This window comes from Polyodon spathula, chromosome 1, assembly GCF_017654505.1.
Source record: "Polyodon spathula isolate WHYD16114869_AA chromosome 1, ASM1765450v1, whole genome shotgun sequence".
Classification (NCBI taxonomy): domain Eukaryota; kingdom Metazoa; phylum Chordata; class Actinopteri; order Acipenseriformes; family Polyodontidae; genus Polyodon; species Polyodon spathula.
The window spans coordinates 67,558,190-67,575,815 of NC_054534.1; the positions used below are offsets into that span (position 1 = coordinate 67,558,190).

Below are 17,626 nucleotides of genomic sequence, written 5' to 3' on the forward strand. Positions count from 1 at the left end.
TTCTCTAGGGGCCAATATTGACAGCACCGTGAAATTGAAGTTTTTACACATTAATATCCTTTTAACAGACTAGTGCCTCTGGACATGAACTGTAAGCCATGAGGCACACTCCACCTCCTTGACAAACTACTTAAAAAAAACTAAAACAAACAAACACACACTCACTCACTTGTGATAATACCACTTAAGACTACCTACTGAGAAGCCTTGTTTAATTTAAGGAATTACCGACTTTGTCAAAACATAACAAACATGCAAGCGCTTGACTGACGGACTCCTGCTAGCTATGCAACCAATCTTCCTGTTAGTCTCAGCAAGGTGAGTATGGCTGACCTGTACTCTCATGACAGCAGCTCCACACCCCAGAAAAGAAGGAACTAAATCCTTATAGGGAGAGATGTAAAAAGATAAAAGTCCTCCATGGGTAAATAAATAAATATATATATATATATATATATATATATTATATCTATATATATATATATATATATATATATATATATATATATATATATATAATATATAAGGGTATTTTAAATACTATATCTTGATTGGTCAAAACAGGTCATATGGAGGTGTTGATAGTACAGCATATCACCACGGGTCAGCACTTCTTTTCAAAAAGGGTCAAATCACTGGTAGATATCAATGCACCACTAGAATTCAATTTCAGACATTTTAATTGTGGAATAATTTATTTGATTTTTACTTATTTATTTATTTTTAGATTGGAGAATATCGGTTTTTGTATTGCGGAAAACGAGGATCCCTGACAATTACTAAACGTTCACCTGAAATACAAAATCAAATCAACCATTACTTTTCTTTAAATCAAGTAATCCCTTTTTGCAATTCTCATTTGCAATAATGCTTGTTACCAGATTATGCTTTTTAGAAAGTGCTCCGTTTGTAGCCCAAAGAAATACGCTACCCAATAATGGAATGTACGTCATATCACAGATATTGATGCGTGTTACTTTTACAACGTTTAGCAACAGTGTTGTAAACACTAAGGGTTGTGTATCACATAGCTTAGTATTTTGCTTAAAAATATTGCTAATACTTTAAAACTATTCAAAATATATCCAAATGTAATACCCACACAAATGCCCAAAACTAGCCCAAAAATTAGGTACCAGGCCATTGTTTCATGCACAATGCAAAAAATACAAGCCCAATTGGGCGTGAACCCATGCAATCTGGCAACACTGTGGTCCCACCCCCTGCGCAACTGTGCATCTGACAGATTTATAACTGCATCTCGACAATTCCTGCTGTACCTTTCTCTCCAGATAAATGAGTCCAGATACAGTGGTATCATCTCTTCTGCTGTGCCCTGCATTGTTTTAAATTGTTTCTTAACATGGGCCCAGTAGTTCTCCACGTTGTCCAGCCGTAAACTGCAGTCAGTTTGATAAGTACAGGTATTCTATAATGCAAATTGCGTCGTTCTCGCCACTGTGAAGTGGTAGAACACATCTGGTAACCATACCTCCTTGCCCCGCATAACAAAGGCCAATATTAAATTTAAAATTAAAAAACAACACTGTCACCTGATACTGTCGCAGGTCTTGTGAGGAAGGTTCTGTGTGATTTAAAGGCCGACTCGTTTGTGCTGTTTCATGGTGAAAATGGCCATTAATATTTTAACTAAAATGTAATGAACAAACCAAGAAGTAGTATAACAAATCAAATACAGAAAAACTGCAATTTTAATGGCAATGTTCTATTCAACATCTATTTTAAAGAATAAAATTAAAAAATGTATTCATGCAATAATTTTTGGTTTTATAAAAAAAAAAAAAAAAGTTATATGGAAAAGGCTAAAAAATAGTTTGAGCTTTGCTTTGTGACCTGCAATGCACGCGGGGCGTGGTGATATGAGTGTATATCACACACCCCGTTGTGCCTTATTGCTTACATAGACACACACACATTAACAAAATTGTGAAAACTTTATATATTGTTTTCCCACTGAGATTTGACATACATTTTGGTTTGCAATTTGGTAATTTTTAACCCTTGTAATCTACCAGATTAGACCAAGAAATTCCATTTACACAATTTTACTTCTTCAAAAACACTGAAGGGGTAAATATTTGTGAAATTCTCTCCTAAAAACGGAGAAACCTTGTTTATTTTTTTATTTATTTATTTTTAATCTTGCATGCCCAATGTTCTATCAATATCACTGCATTTAGCCAAGGTTATTTTCACACCTGGCAAATAACAACATGATAAAAATGAACACACAAGTCAAAAGACAATTTTATTATCCACTCCTTCGTGGAAGGAGAGTGCATCAAAAGACGTTTCGATAATCAGCTAAAAATACGTTGCATATCCTAATACTCTTTGTTTTACTGTGTGCAAACTTTTGCTGTCCTTCTCCGGAATACCATCTTGTTTCTTCATTCGTCAAGCTGCAGCAGCATGTTTGAGCATGCACTTGTTCAGAGGAAGACATTAGTCATCATTAGCAGAAGCACTGACACCAAGTCTAAGTGCTTTCCCACAATGACCAAGTGGCAATCATCTTTCCCCCACACTGTCACTGCTGATTAAGCTTTTCTTTCATGAAAATTTAATTTGCAGCGTTCCCCTAGCCTTATTTTACATTTCTGCAATAACAAAGCATGTCAGCGCCCAGACTGCAAATGCAACAAAATGCTTCACACATGAAGCAGAAGATGAAAAGGTTCAGCCTGTTCAGCTCTGCCTTTCATCCTTAAGAATTGAATACATATATTTTAAAGAAGGGTGTCAGGCTGTGTGTGCACTGGCCTTCGAATGTAGCATTCAAATCAGTAATACTTTGGAAGCAATTAGCGAAATCTCACATTCTCTTCGAAATGTAGCTGTGGCTTTTGAAACCACTGTAGTGTTTTTGAAAAGCACACACAAGGAGGGTTAAAGAAAGAATACTATGTAATGCCTGCAAGCAAAAAACATGCGCTGAAAGTGAATAAGTCTACCAGAAAGAGATGTATTCTTTGCAATTTTACCATAAATCTAAGAACGAACTGTACAATAATTCAACCTGGCGTGCAGCACCACAGGCTAAATAAAGCCATGAGCAAATAACAGTTTTACTTGCTTTTTCTTGATAAAAACATCATGTTTACTCAGATTGAATACTGTAAAACACATCATCTTCCCATATGACAATGACCTCCCTAGCACTGCTGAAAGCATTTTAAGAGAACCTTAGTAAAGTATTTAAGACAGAGACCTTCTTTAATGCGTTCATCACAGTCATTGCTGTGTTTGGATGTCAGACAGGGGCTTCAATTCTAGCAGATTTAGAAAAAAGAAAAGCTGTACACAAGACATTCAGCAGCGATGCCACGACCAAGCCTCAGACTTCTGTTCTGCGTAACATCATAAACATTGTTAAAGAAATCATAGCAATAGCTTATTTTAGGAAACTCAAAACATTTACTCTCCTGTTTCATTTCAACTTGTTTAAAGATTTGTTTTAATTGTTTGCATGTGTGTTGAGATTTGAGTTGCCACAGAAAACTACACGTCTGCATCAGAAAACGCTGCCCAGTCAACTGTTATGTTTTATTGACAAAGCCAAAAAAAAAAAAAAAACACAGAATGGGCAAATGATGTTTTCTGTAACAATGGCATTTAAAAAATAAAGTATTTGTTTTTTACATTGTGTAATACAAGGTGGTTATAAAAGTCAACTGCCCTTATCGCACGATTGTTGTGTAAAATTAAACAAAACAAAAAACGATGCAATTCCCCAGTGGCTGAAAACTGTAATTGCATTTTATAATGAAGGTCCACGCAAACAGGTGAAAAAAAGGAAAAACAGAACTCCATATGTAAGTTGCAATGCTGAACTGACAAATAAGAATTTACCTTTAACTTCTGTTGAAACTAAATCGAGAGAGGCTTGCCTGCAATAATGACACTGCCCTCCTCTTGATGAACAACAAATTGTACGCATTGGACAAGTTAAAAGAACAGAGTCTGTCCTCTGAATCCTTTTCCGAATGCTTATCACTGAGAGGTTGAGTGATTTATTGATCACACCGGGACCATGCACTCTGTCAACGGTGAAGGAAAAATGAGTGAGGGTTGTGGCTACTGTTACTAGGCTCATTGATAATGACATACCTGCCTCATTCGCCTGTTATCCATTGTACAAACTATCCATAGTGAAAAATCAATAGCCTCTTCACACTGGCTCCTGTCACTGCCCTCTTTGATTGTCAGCTCCCATCTAAGATTGACTCTGACAAGAAAGGGGCAGTGACTGCTTACATGCTTTTTAGGACAACCTAACGATACGAAACTGCCACACAGAACAGTACACACACCCCCACCCTCCCCTCTCCTCCTCATCAATTAGGACCAGACCGGACCTGCCCATAAAAATGTAACCTAGGCAGTCGAAACTGAATGCAGTCCAGCTGTACAGGGTGCTGCCCTCCACGCACTACAGGAAGTCCACTGACAAGTTAAACAAAACAGAAAGCTGTAACTGTCATAATCTGAAATCGCACTTTTCACACCAACAAGGGTGTTATCAGTCAGGGCAAGCCCTAGAACACATAGCTCAAGCATCCTTCAGGTCACCTCATCATAAATCCAAAAAAGTACACAAAAAAGTCCACATAGTAAGCAGCTAATAAATCTTCTGCCAAAATTTCACCTTAGACAAAAGAAAGGCTGTCGCACAACTAATCATTTTTTTTCTATTAAAACAATTTAAATAAAATCAATGAAGCGCAGAGGCGCATTCCTAGAAGAAACCATTCAATGAATGAGTCCAGTACCTCAAAAGCTGGTTTCATGCACAACACATTTTCTTAAATAAATTTCTAGAACCTTCACTAAGCTATTTAATTCTTACTGATATTTTAGTCCGCATTTACACACACAACACACATGCAATTAAATAAGCGTTTCTTACATACGAATTGAGAGGCTGCGTCCATAAACCACCAGATTTTCATACAACATACAGTAGAGTTTGTCCATTTCATCATAACTGGCTAAGCATGGCACTATTAGGTTTTACTAAAGAATGTCATTTTAACAGATTCCCACCTTTCATCCATAACTTCACAAATTACAGAGTAACCAATGTCCATTTGTTATTTGATATTATGAAAAAGTAGGTCTCCACAACCTGCATTCACAGCATGCAGAAAAATGTCTTGTAACCACTCTTCATAAAATGTACACACTATATGCCCCCCACAATTTAAGCTTTATTGATCTTAGGTACCTGTATAACCATTACTGAGGTGTGACTTGTAAAACTGGTAGTGGCTCCGACTGCTATGCAATGGCATCTCCCTGCTATTTGATGAACAAATTCTCAGTATATAGCATACAATATATGTCATTGAAGCATTAGTTGCATAGAGAAAAACACGTCTACTATACATCCATGGCAGGGGATAACACATAGTTCAGGGATGAGTATCGGTTTATACCCAAATTGAGATGCAACAAGATACCCGTGTAGGATTTGGAAAGCAACCAGCTGTGCATAAATAATTACCTTTCATAACGTTTTAAAAATATACAATCAGCACATCTGCTAACATCACATCATCAGTTCAGCTATGCACAGGCATTGTCCTGCGAATCAATTAGCACCCCTGTGGTCATCATTATTAGCAAGTTGATTAATCTCATGCAGCCATAACAACTTGAAGGCACCACAAATACCATAAAATGTTGGAGTGTCTGTGCATTTTCGAAGGCATCAAAATGTGTGATAGTGAGTTGTCCTTACTCAGGCAAGGGTCAGACTCAATCCATAGCACCTCAAGTGAACTGAGATCTTGTGATTGCACAGACCTCGGCCTTCAGGTATACCTGAACAGCATGCCAGATGCAGTTCTTTCCTGATGGGAATAGGCAATAGCAGAAAACCACTGCCCCTATCTCTCAACAAATGGGGTGAGGGGTGGATCTGAACAGCACATTTCTTCTATTGCCATCCTAATGGCTAGATCTCAATCTATTTGAGACTCTACAAGATGAACTTGACCAACTTTCATGCTTTTATGTTTTACAAATACATTAAAGATATTTTCTGCACAAAACTTCAACTAGAATATATTCTTTGTGATTTTGAGAGATCAGAAGATCTAGCAATAAAGTCCCATCACCTGCTAGGCAAAAGTTATTGACGAAGCAGAAATTAAAACTGAAATGTTGGTTTGTTAAAATGTGGACTTTTTGTTTTAATTCCACAAGAATCCAGCTGACAACAATCAGTTATAACTTCCCTGCTAACTTGCCTTTCAGCACAAAACTAAGTAATATACATCAGTCACTGGTTTTGTACTAATTGACATGATCTCTTTGTCATTTCCAAATGCAGTTTAAAAAAAAAAAAGCAGCTGGAAAGAGCTAAATGCCAGGAAGTACAACATTGTTCTCAATCCCAATAATAAAACCAATAAATACCACCCTTCAAAATTAATGTAATGAAGTACCCCCTGGTAACACTGATAAAAAGATGTAAAAACAGACCCTGTATAAATGAAAGTAACACTCATAGTAACACACAGGCACCGTGCATTGTAAGTCTAGCATGGCAAGTCAAAAATTCCCACAAAACACCAGGCATATTCCAGGCAAAGGTGATAATAAATGGCAGCTTTTAAAAGTATTTGGATGAGTCTCCCTGCAGACCTGGTAAATGAGACAGCTCCTTTTGGGGGCTTATCAGATAACAAAGTGAAAGGGCATGTACAGTGTCCAGTCACAGCAAAGAATCACTGGGAAGCAGTCACACTAAGACAGATCAAAGATTTCTCACTGTAGACCAGAGACGAGTCTTCAGCACATTTTCTTTTTTTTTTTTTTTTTTTTTTTAATTTAAAAAATGTATAAAAGGCTCTTTGGGATCTACAGATAATCCATTATAAAATCAAAACAGCCTGTGTTTACTTGGCACAGATTCCTTACATATGATGAGATCACCCAGGCAGTCAGAAAACGCTACCCTTTTGTGCAGTCATTATTTTCCCAGCCTTCCCCTCCTGTGATGGCCAAGAAGCTTGCCTGTGAATTATACCTGAAGCTAAAATTGTGAGCATTCTGAATATACAAATAGGCTGATAACCCTATATGGCAATTTATGTTATTCAATTTGCATTTAACAGGCAATATAAATGGACAGGTTCAATCTCATATTGCTATGATATGACTGCTTCAGTAGTTACACTTTTTCACTAAATGCCTCTAGAACAGGGGTCTCTAACTCTGGTCCTAGGGAGTCACAGGACCTTCTGGTTTTCACTCCAACCAATTACTCAATTAATTAATCAAACCAGTTTCTAATTAATTAATTAGTCAGGATTAACACGTGTTCCAGATCTTTCACCATTATGACACATATAAAACCTTCAGGGTTTGGGCTCACCAGGGCCAGGGTTGGAGATCCCTGCTCTAGAATAACACAAGTTTTGGAAAACGGCTACATTCACTATAAATACTTAGCACAGTCCACAGACCTTCTCTGGGCGATTCACTTAAAAATAATGCTCCATCACAACAGTTGCACAAGGCTTTTTGATCTTAATAAACCAATCCTTTAAATAAACTTAACATTAGAGCTGTCTTTGTAGCTTATTTTTTCTTTCTTAATCTGTTATGACACCTCTGTAAACATTCAATAGACTGGACCTGTAATAAAAGAAAATAAATACTTCCACCCAACAATCTACAATATCTGCTACTGAACATTTAAAAGCTGCAACACATATAGCAGACATTGACACCGATGCGATACGGCCATTTCAATGTTCTTTGGATAAGATAGTTCATATGGCTTGTATTGGCTGAAAATGATGTCACACCCAGAATACCGATACTGGTAATACATTTAACAATATATAACAAAATGAGAATTAAAGAACAGAGTGCTATAAGATACAAGCTTATTCACAACCCACTCAATGTCAGAGTAGCCAGGAAACGGGGTGGATATCGACTCGTATAGTAAACCCTGTGCAAATACCAACAAAAAAACGGGCAGACGCAGGTATTTATTAATAACTACATAAGATAAATGTGTATGTAATATTATATTACACACACATATATATATATATATATATATATATATATATATATATATATATATATATATATATATATATATATATATATATATATATATATATATATATACACACACACACATATACATGTTATCTTATGACATGGGTCTGATTGCAGCTCTGTTGAGATCTTTCAGACTTTGTTTAACTGCCATTCTTGCTCCCCTGCTACTTTACCTACACTGAGTAATGTCTTTGGCTTTATAATAGACGAGAGTAGCAAGCCATAGTGCCACCTTCACTTTAGAATCAATAATCCAAAAAATGTGTTTTCCAGAAAAAATAGCTGTTAACATATAATGGCCAATTAATATTTGCAAGTGTTCTAGGAGACTAAAAAACTAGACGTGTAATATGCCTTTACAGAGACACATTATTCTGCACAATACCATAACAACACTTTTCTAAATCAGTGCAATTCAATTTTAAAATAACACTGACTTTGAATTCTGAATATAACAAAATATCTCAGTAATGCTGCATTTTTTTTTGTTTGTTTTCCCTTACTAGTGTACGCCCTCCACATAGAAGTCCAAAGAAAACAAGTGCAAGCAAGAAGGACAACTCTAAAATGTGAGCAATTTTACTAAATGCATTACACGTGCTATTTTAGTTTACCCATCCCACTGCTAGAAGCTACATTTCTGGTTTTCTGACAACTTACTATAGAACGCAAACAAGGACAAAATGCCTGCAAACCTAATTAATCTTAAAATATCAAGCATTTGGGAACAGTTTAAATATCTAAGTAAAACAGCAATAGATTTGTCAATTTCAAGTCTAGCTACTCTTAACAGTAGGCTACTAAACAGATAGAAAACGTCTTGGCCTAGCTTTCACAATAGCAAGCCTCTTCACTTTTGTTTGCTAGTCTGCAAAACCTAAAATTGAAATAAAAAAAGAGAGAGATTGGAATAACATGTCATAATATTAAAGGAAATGTTTAATTTGAAAAAGCTCAAATAAAAACTAATATTGTATTCATCCACACACCAGTAGCTGAAGTTATTTTCACTTCAGACATTAATTGAGCAAAAGGAGACTGAACTATAAATGAATGGCTTTTTCCTGTCTTCTTAATATGGTTTAAAGCCATAAACAAATCGTGTTTGGCTCATCAAGCAGATTTTTTTTTTTTTTTTTTTTTTTTCTCTACGGGCCTGAAATTGAACAGGATAACTCCCAAAAGAACCATGATGCAGCATCATTTATCTGTTAACATAAATAGGATTACAACTGTCAGCTTTGCAGGAGCATTTACTAAAACTATTAGCTTGGCTTTATACAAAGCAAACACAACATATACCATTGAATCATTCTTTTTCAAATCTACTCTTTCCCTGCAGCATTCTGAGCTTAATCAACACTGCAAGAATGTATGGGAATGACAGGGAATGGGCAATAGCTATTTTCCCCCATACAGCACTTCTATAAATGGAAACAGAGTTTTTAGGACGTTGAACATGACTTAAGGAATGTAGGACAATAACAATACACAACATAAACTAATTGAATCTTTGGTGTATGCAGGCTTCCATGTTGCTTTACTGTGATCTCTTATTGTTTGTAGATTACAGCAGGTTGCTACTTGTATTTTCATATTCCAGTAACCTGAAAATTATTCTGTTATTTGATCGATTACTGAAAGTAGCTTAAAATGCAGGAATCCAAAACAACTACCTTAATTCAAGACTGCTACAAGGTGAAATGCTGCTAGAGTTAGGTCTAACAAACAACTGGAGTTCTTTTCATAGTGTAAATTCATTCAAGTATGAACTGTGTAAAAAGGCACATACTACACAATCTGCAGTCAGAGGAAAGTAATGAATGTACAATATAACAATGGGCACACCTTTCTTAAAAAAGCATACATCTTAAGAAAAACATACATTTTGCATCTTAAAAAATAATAATAATAAAAATAATAATAATAATAATACCACCATAGGGCTTATTTATTAACACACGATGCAAAATTAATGCATCCTGGAAATGTGTACTATATAATTTGAGTAAAATATTGTATTTAAATATTGAAGAATCCAGACACTAGGCTTGTTTTTTTTTTTTTTCATGAGATCACATTTCTGATGAATGAACTGCTATGAATTATAGCAACTGCACTATAGGCTACATTTACATTTTACAAACTATTATAATCTGTTTTAAATATATAATACTATGAAGATTTTCTTTTCTTTTTTTTTTAAATCAAATAGGTGCTAGTAAAAAAATAAAATAAAATAAACGATAATTGACTTGATACTAATTGACTTGTTAAGGGACTTAACCAAAACAAACACGGCGTGTTTTAGTTAAAGGGAATGTCCAACAACCTCCCTAATGAATTTATTGCCAAGTACTACCAGACCTCCGCCTCATTAACTCAAGTATGATTAGAGGCTTTGAGAAGTGAACATAGATAAAGTGGGTCCGAGGGCTTCAAGTGCTTTTCATTGAACGAAGCTCTTTTTACTTCATTCTTCTTGCACATAATACAGTATCTGACTTTTAAACCGAGTCTATCCGAGTTAGAGGTGATAAGGGCTCTTCAATTCCAACCTCTGATGTTGTCTCTTTAAATTATTCATTCCGACAAGTTCCGCTGCCGATAAACACAATGCCACTTTAACAAAGCAGAGTGCTGTGCAACATATTTACAGGCAATATTTGCTTTATCACATCCATTAAAGTCGTTTATTTGACAGAAATATTTTATTGCAATTTAAAATTGAAAACGTTAAAACCGCATTCATTTTGAAAAGCAGCTATGTAAATCACTTTGGATTATTGTACAATTAATGTACTGTGGTATCACGAGGCTTCTCAAAATCAAAATACAAAAAAAAAAAAAAAAAAAAAAAAAAAGACATGCATTTTGATTGTATTACACTATAAATATAATGTAACCATGTTAAATGTTTACTGACGTCCCGTCGTATAATAAACAGATATCTCTAAAAACAACAAACAGTGGTTGTATTTCATCCTTGTAAATATACAGAATTTCTGAAAAAAGAAATAATTATTATTTTACCATTCTTCGTTGCAGTTATGATCAGCGCACGCGTCAGTTGCATATACTGTTCACGCCTCTTGTTTAGCTGGTTCATTGGCTGCGGGGTTGTTTGGTCTATTAAAACCTAAACAGTAGCTATTTGCTTTCCCGCCTACCAAGATGTCAACACTGAATACAACAACAGAGAACAAAGTGCCCCGTGTTCAATAAACAACTCAATTAGCACCAATGCGTTTGTGCGTATGCGTGTGTAATGAATGAAGGGGAAACAAAAGATAAACAGTGGGTTGAAGCGGACTGCTTGAATGACAGCTATATTTATCGAATGATCCATTGGAAGTAATCGTTTCCCAGATGTACCCAACAGATAAGGACACAGCACAACATTGTTTTGGTTTATTTTAGCTGTAGGTAACCGACCAAATGTGTTGCATCTTTATTCTCAGTCTTAGCAACTCGTAAGGGAAAATCCGCAAACCTCATCTGATTAACACACGTTTAGTAATTAAAACAGAGGCGAGGGAACACAGTTGTCACAAATTTACATTTACTAATCACTTCGACTGTCTTTATATATTTAAAAATAAAATACAAAATAAACAGTGGCCCAACCTATAAACACAGAAGACCATTAAAATGAAACTATATCAATTATGGCCTTGTTTATTTTTCCCGCAATTACTTGCTATTTCCACGTGCTAAAAAATGCTTAACCTCAATATAAGCCTATAATATAGATCTTTAAATGGTAATCTTGTAGAACGTAACAGAAGATGAACAACACAAATAACAAAACGAACTTACAAATACAAAGAGGCAATATGAGCAAGTTGGTGGTAATTTAGGATATAGGCTAGAGTTTATTTCTAGGGGAAAAAATGAAATAACCTAGACACAAGGAAAAATACACACATACACACACACACACACACACACACACACACACATACACATATATATATATATATATATATATAATATATATATATATATATATATATTATATATATATATATATATATATAAACAACGCAATATATACACTGAGGAACCAATAATAATTGTTTACTGAACTTTACATAACTCTGCATATTTTAATACAATATAGGTTGTATGCTGGTGGATGACAGAGTTAGAAAAAAGACAAAATACCACCAAGATAAAACATTAAAAACTGTATAGGAAACATTTTGTGACTATAAGGATACATTTTATTCGAGAACATATTCCTCCGATTTTTCTATTTATAATAAACAAAAACAAGATTCTCATCCTACTTAAAGCCCTAAAGGAGCCAGTTTTTTTATTATTATTATTATTATTATTATTATTATTATTATTATTATTATTATTATTATTATTATTATTCCTTAATTCAAACATACAATGAGTCTTATTATGAGAAAGATTACATACAAATGTATTTTTTATAGCAATTATTTAAACATATCCAAGCTAGAGATGCAACCAAAAATATTAACGAATTTCAGTATGACTATAAATCGCCACACGACTTAAATGCATATTGAGGATCCCAAAATTAACTCTTGCATTGAATTAGTAAGTAATAAGCACATTAAGGCGGGCAACATACAAAAATAAAAAATAAAAAAATGTCTTAAATGTACATCATGGTTGTAGCACTTTCTCTATAATCCTGAATGTTTTACTTTTCATTTTATAAAAACTATGCATGCAGCATAAATTCAATCAGCTAAACAAAACCAATACACCAAACGCGTTGCTTACTCGCAAATACGCTCGTTTTACAGCTGAATGATTTTTTTTTTTTTTTTACGTCTACAGTATACTGAAATATATCTGTAAATAATTCCACTCTCTTTAAAAACCTAGCAGTGCTGTTACCCTGTAATGGACGTTTCAGAGGAAAGTGTTTCTCCTGTCCAGTGTGCTTGTTGGTTGAAAGCCTGATTGGCTGTTTACCTTGACAACTCAGTCTGTGATTGCTGGATGTAAAGCCCAGCCCCCTTCACTCCAGCTTGGGGACCATTCATAACTAAACAACTGCAGCACTCTCAACTGAGTCCGGGTAACGTAGCAGACACAGTGTTATATATAAAGGAGCAGTTACACGGCAAGAAGGGGGCAAAAATAAAACATGAAAGATCACAGTCAGCTTTTCGTCAGTTAACACATAAGGGCTCAAAAGGAGGACGGACAACACATTTTTAAAGATCGTTCGCTTTCACTCATTCTGATTTGCTGTTTAAATGGACTTAATTACTCGCTCTTCTAATCTTATAGCTTGCTGATTTCTACTGCTGCTGCTGCTTGATGCACCTGAAGTCCCTTCACCGTTGATCACAAAGTAACTTTTTTTTGGTTGGTTGGTTTGTGTGTGTGATTGTTTTGTTTTTTCAAGTGCTTGCCTCTGGCTTAACCGGTAAGCATTGGATCCATCAGCGTACTGCGAAACTCCGGTGTACAACCCGGACCTTTGCCCAAACATGATAGCTGCCCAAGCAAAACTAGTTTATCAACTCAACAAATATTATAACGAGAGATGCCAGACGCGGAAAGCCGCCATAGCCAAGACCATCAGAGAGGTGTGCAAGGTGGTATCGGACGTCCTAAAGGAGGTAGAAGTACAGGAGCCCCGTTTCATCAGCTCCTTGAGCGAAATTGAAGCACGCTATGAAGGGATGGAGGTTATTTCCCCTAACGAATTCGAGGTAGTGCTTTACCTGAACCAGATGGGGGTTTTCAACTTTGTGGACGACGGGTCGTTGCCTGGTTGCGCAGTATTAAAACTCAGCGACGGGCGAAAAAGAAGCATGTCTCTTTGGGTAGAGTTTATCACAGCCTCTGGCTACTTATCTGCCCGGAAGATCAGGTCAAGGTTTCAGACACTGGTGGCTCAAGCAGTAGACAAATGCAGCTATCGAGATGTTGTCAAGATGATAGCAGACACCAGTGAAGTAAAACTGAGGATCCGTGAGAGATACGTAGTCCAGATCACTCCAGCTTTCAAATGCACAGGCATTTGGCCTCGAAGTGCTGCCCAGTGGCCGATGCCTCATATCCCGTGGCCAGGTCCCAACAGGGTAGCCGAAGTCAAGGCCGAAGGCTTCAATCTTCTCTCTAAAGAGTGCTATTCGTTAACAGGAAAACAGAGCTCAGCTGAGAGCGATGCCTGGGTCTTGCAGTTCGGAGAAGCTGAAAACAGACTCCTGATGGGTGGCTGCAGAAAGAAATGCCTCTCCGTCCTCAAGACTTTGCGCGATCGACACCTTGAATTACCAGGGCAACCTCTTTACAACTATCACATGAAAACTCTGCTTCTTTACGAATGCGAGAAACACCCCAGAGAAACCGATTGGGACGAATCGTGTCTCGGAGACCGATTAAATGGAATCCTCCTGCAGCTCATCTCGTGTTTGCAGTGTCGCAGATGCCCTCATTACTTCCTACCAAACTTAGATCTGTTTCAAGGAAAGCCCCATTCAGCTCTTGAAGCTGCTGCAAAACAGACCTGGAGACTAGCAAGAGAAATCCTCACGAATGCAAAAAGTCTGGACAAACTATAGAGCAATTTAAAAAAAAACTAGAAATGTATTATGATATTGCTATTATTATTATTAAACAACATTCGTGATCCAGATTGGTCTGCCTTTTCTCCGAGTAATGTGAAAAAAATGACTTTTTACAAAGAAGCAATGGGACTTTACAAGAAAGAAATTGAAGGTACATTTTCAACTAAATGTCGCCCTTTTTGTTTAATTTTCCACAAAATGAAGAAACTTATTTAAATATATATATATGCACAAATTATTTCAATGCAAACAAAAAAAATATTCTGATGTTAAATGTAGTGCCAAGTTCTGATTTTGATTATGTGCCCTGAAAATCGAAATGTATAACAGTAATAAAATTGAATTACCTTAACATTGGCTTTGTGTTCAATTAAAATTGTTAGCAGTATGGTAATGAGTTAATCTTTGTTTCTACAAATCTTTTTTTTTTTTTGATAGAGGTGTAATATTACGCAGTCTAATATTATAACGATGCACGAGTGTTTATCGTTGTATTTTTAAACATGAAATGTTGGAGAATTAAATGCCGAAAGTCTTGTATCAGATGCTTTTTAAATAAATAAATCGGACCGTAGTATATAAAAATAAAAACAAGATTGATAACTATATTTTGGGGAAAAGTGCATTAGGCCTCTGTCCTAATTAACTCCACTTTTATTCAGAACAAAAGTATGTCACGCGCAGACAGAGTAGGTATTAAAAGCGATATAAACAATTCATATCTAGACCCATTGCAAATATCTACAATTGTTTATTTTTCACTTTAATATAAAAACGTACAAATATTGTTTTGTAACGTATAGACTCCGACAACAACGGAGACTAAAATCTTGCTTTTAAGGGCTTGGGGCCTGCAGATATAATGCAAATATAACATTTACAACTTACATAATAGCTTGTATTTTTTTTTTTTTTTTTTTTTTTTTTTTTTGTTACTTTTATTTCGGCAGTACAAGAAATATGCTTGGATTCATACAGGAGAAAAAAAATTGAAATGATAGGTACTTGGCCTAATATTGATAACTTATCGACGTTTTATTTTAAGCAAGACATTTACAAGATGTTGTTTATTTTACCGTTATTTGCAGGTACAGAAGAGCATATGACAGAATGACAGTACGATATGACAGAATGTTATGCTGTCTAAATATGAATGAAACACACACACACACACACACACACAACTGTTGACATGCAATTATAAAAACTCCACAACGATCACTTGTTTACTGGTTGGCTTTGGTAAGTTTGGGAAATAAATACCTAAAGTATTCCCGCAGAGTTTTGTTGCAGGGTCTATATATTGATACTAAATGAAATGCAACGATTAAGCTAATACATTAACTGTACTAGTAAATTAAATAGTTTGTCCCTGTAAAATATGTTTACTGATCAAAGATTCAAGTAGTAACTTTTTTTTTTTTTTTTTTTTTTTTTTTTAAACTACGAGGAAGTCGACGTTCTTGGTACTGTGCAATAATGCAGAACGAATGAGTTGAGTAACCTCACCTCATTATCAGCTAAGATTTTATCTTTATTTTGAGATCATGCTAAAAACGTGTCAGGGTGTTTTGGTTCCTACAAGCGGCAAATAAGTCAGCTAAATTCAACAAGGATAGGAAAATAACTAAATTAAACACCATCTCTACAGCCTCCCACGACCTGTAAAAAAAGGGCATCAACACCACAATGTGTATTTTACATACCTCTGCCTATAATCTTTTAAAAACAAATAACTTTAATACTAATGTCATCCTTCACCGGCACGAAGACTCGCAGAATAAAAATATGCTGGGATCACAAACCATAAGCATATTTCCCATTAAACTGTGCTTCAGAGTCTAACCGGAAATTATCGACAGTTAAACTCTACATACTTCCATAATTACACAGTACCTATAATAACTAAGACATGTTTAACTGTATATGTTCTGATTTTCAAATTACTTAAGGTTTAGTTATCTGGTATGTTAAACGCTACGTCAGATGTTTTAATAAAGTATTAGTTTAAAATAATGTCTGCTGCAAAAATTAAATACATGTATTAAACAACTGCAGAAATTATACATACTTTCATGGTTATTGTCCAAAATGTACTACATCTCTAACACATGGCCTCCTTTTTAAATTAGTTAATCAATCAAACATATCCAGAACGTATTCCTATGCCATTCTGTTGTAACAAAATATTCAAAATACATTTAAGTAAATATTAAAAACTGTGCGAAAAAAAAAGTTATTAAAATACCACGAGTTCAACAATTACACATTTTTAAAAATGTATTATTTTACAAACACTCATCGGTTATAGAACAAATCAGAGTTTTACATTATGGCTGCTACAGCGTGTAACAACAGACACCAACCTGTATGCCACACTTTTCTTTCGGATTACAAAAGTTTACACACACACACACACACACACACACACATATATATATATATATATATATATATATATATATATATATATATATATATATATATATATATATATATATATATATTTATGCTATAAAAGAAAACGGCTTAGATAATCCACTTAATGTAACATGAAACAAAACAAATGAATATCCCGGCTCCAGTATGTAATACTAAAATACCACAATAGACTGGTGACATATGGTGTTATTCTGACCACTGAATAACATTGCACTTTATAAAATAATAAGGGGACTTACTAAATGCACTTTGTGACGACACGTAAAAATGATACATTTTGAACACTACCAAACAAATTGTTGTCTGGGAATATAACAATAATATTAACCGGCAAAAACAAAGGATAAACCCCCCACACAATGGACCGCATTCAACGGCAGGCAATAGTCACGATCAGCTTAAATACAACACGTTTTCTAAAAGGGGCAGCGTATACAATAGCTATTATACATCTGGAAATGCCTATTTTCCAAGAGAGCTCTGTGACACTGTCTGATGTAGATCAA

At 35.2% G+C, this 17,626-nt stretch overlaps 2 protein-coding genes across 5 annotated transcripts in view; one reads left to right on the forward strand and one right to left on the reverse strand.

Annotated features, from left to right (window-relative positions):
* The window catches only part of lrba (LPS responsive beige-like anchor protein), a 283,887-nt gene that overhangs the window by 90,888 nt on the left and 175,373 nt on the right, over positions 1–17,626 (reverse strand). The gene's annotated exons all lie outside the window — the stretch shown is intronic.
* LOC121321371 (protein mab-21-like 2) lies at positions 12,969–15,030 on the forward strand. The gene has a single exon (XM_041260290.1). The coding sequence runs from the start codon at positions 13,593–13,595 to the stop codon at positions 14,670–14,672; it is 1,080 nt and encodes a 359-aa protein (XP_041116224.1). The 5' UTR covers positions 12,969–13,592; the 3' UTR covers positions 14,673–15,030.

What these genes read in the sequence shown, in the direction of transcription:
- LOC121321371 (XM_041260290.1), top strand. Translation starts at nt 13,593, where the DNA reads ATGATAGCTGCCCAAGCAAAACTAGTTTATCAACTCAACAAATATTAT.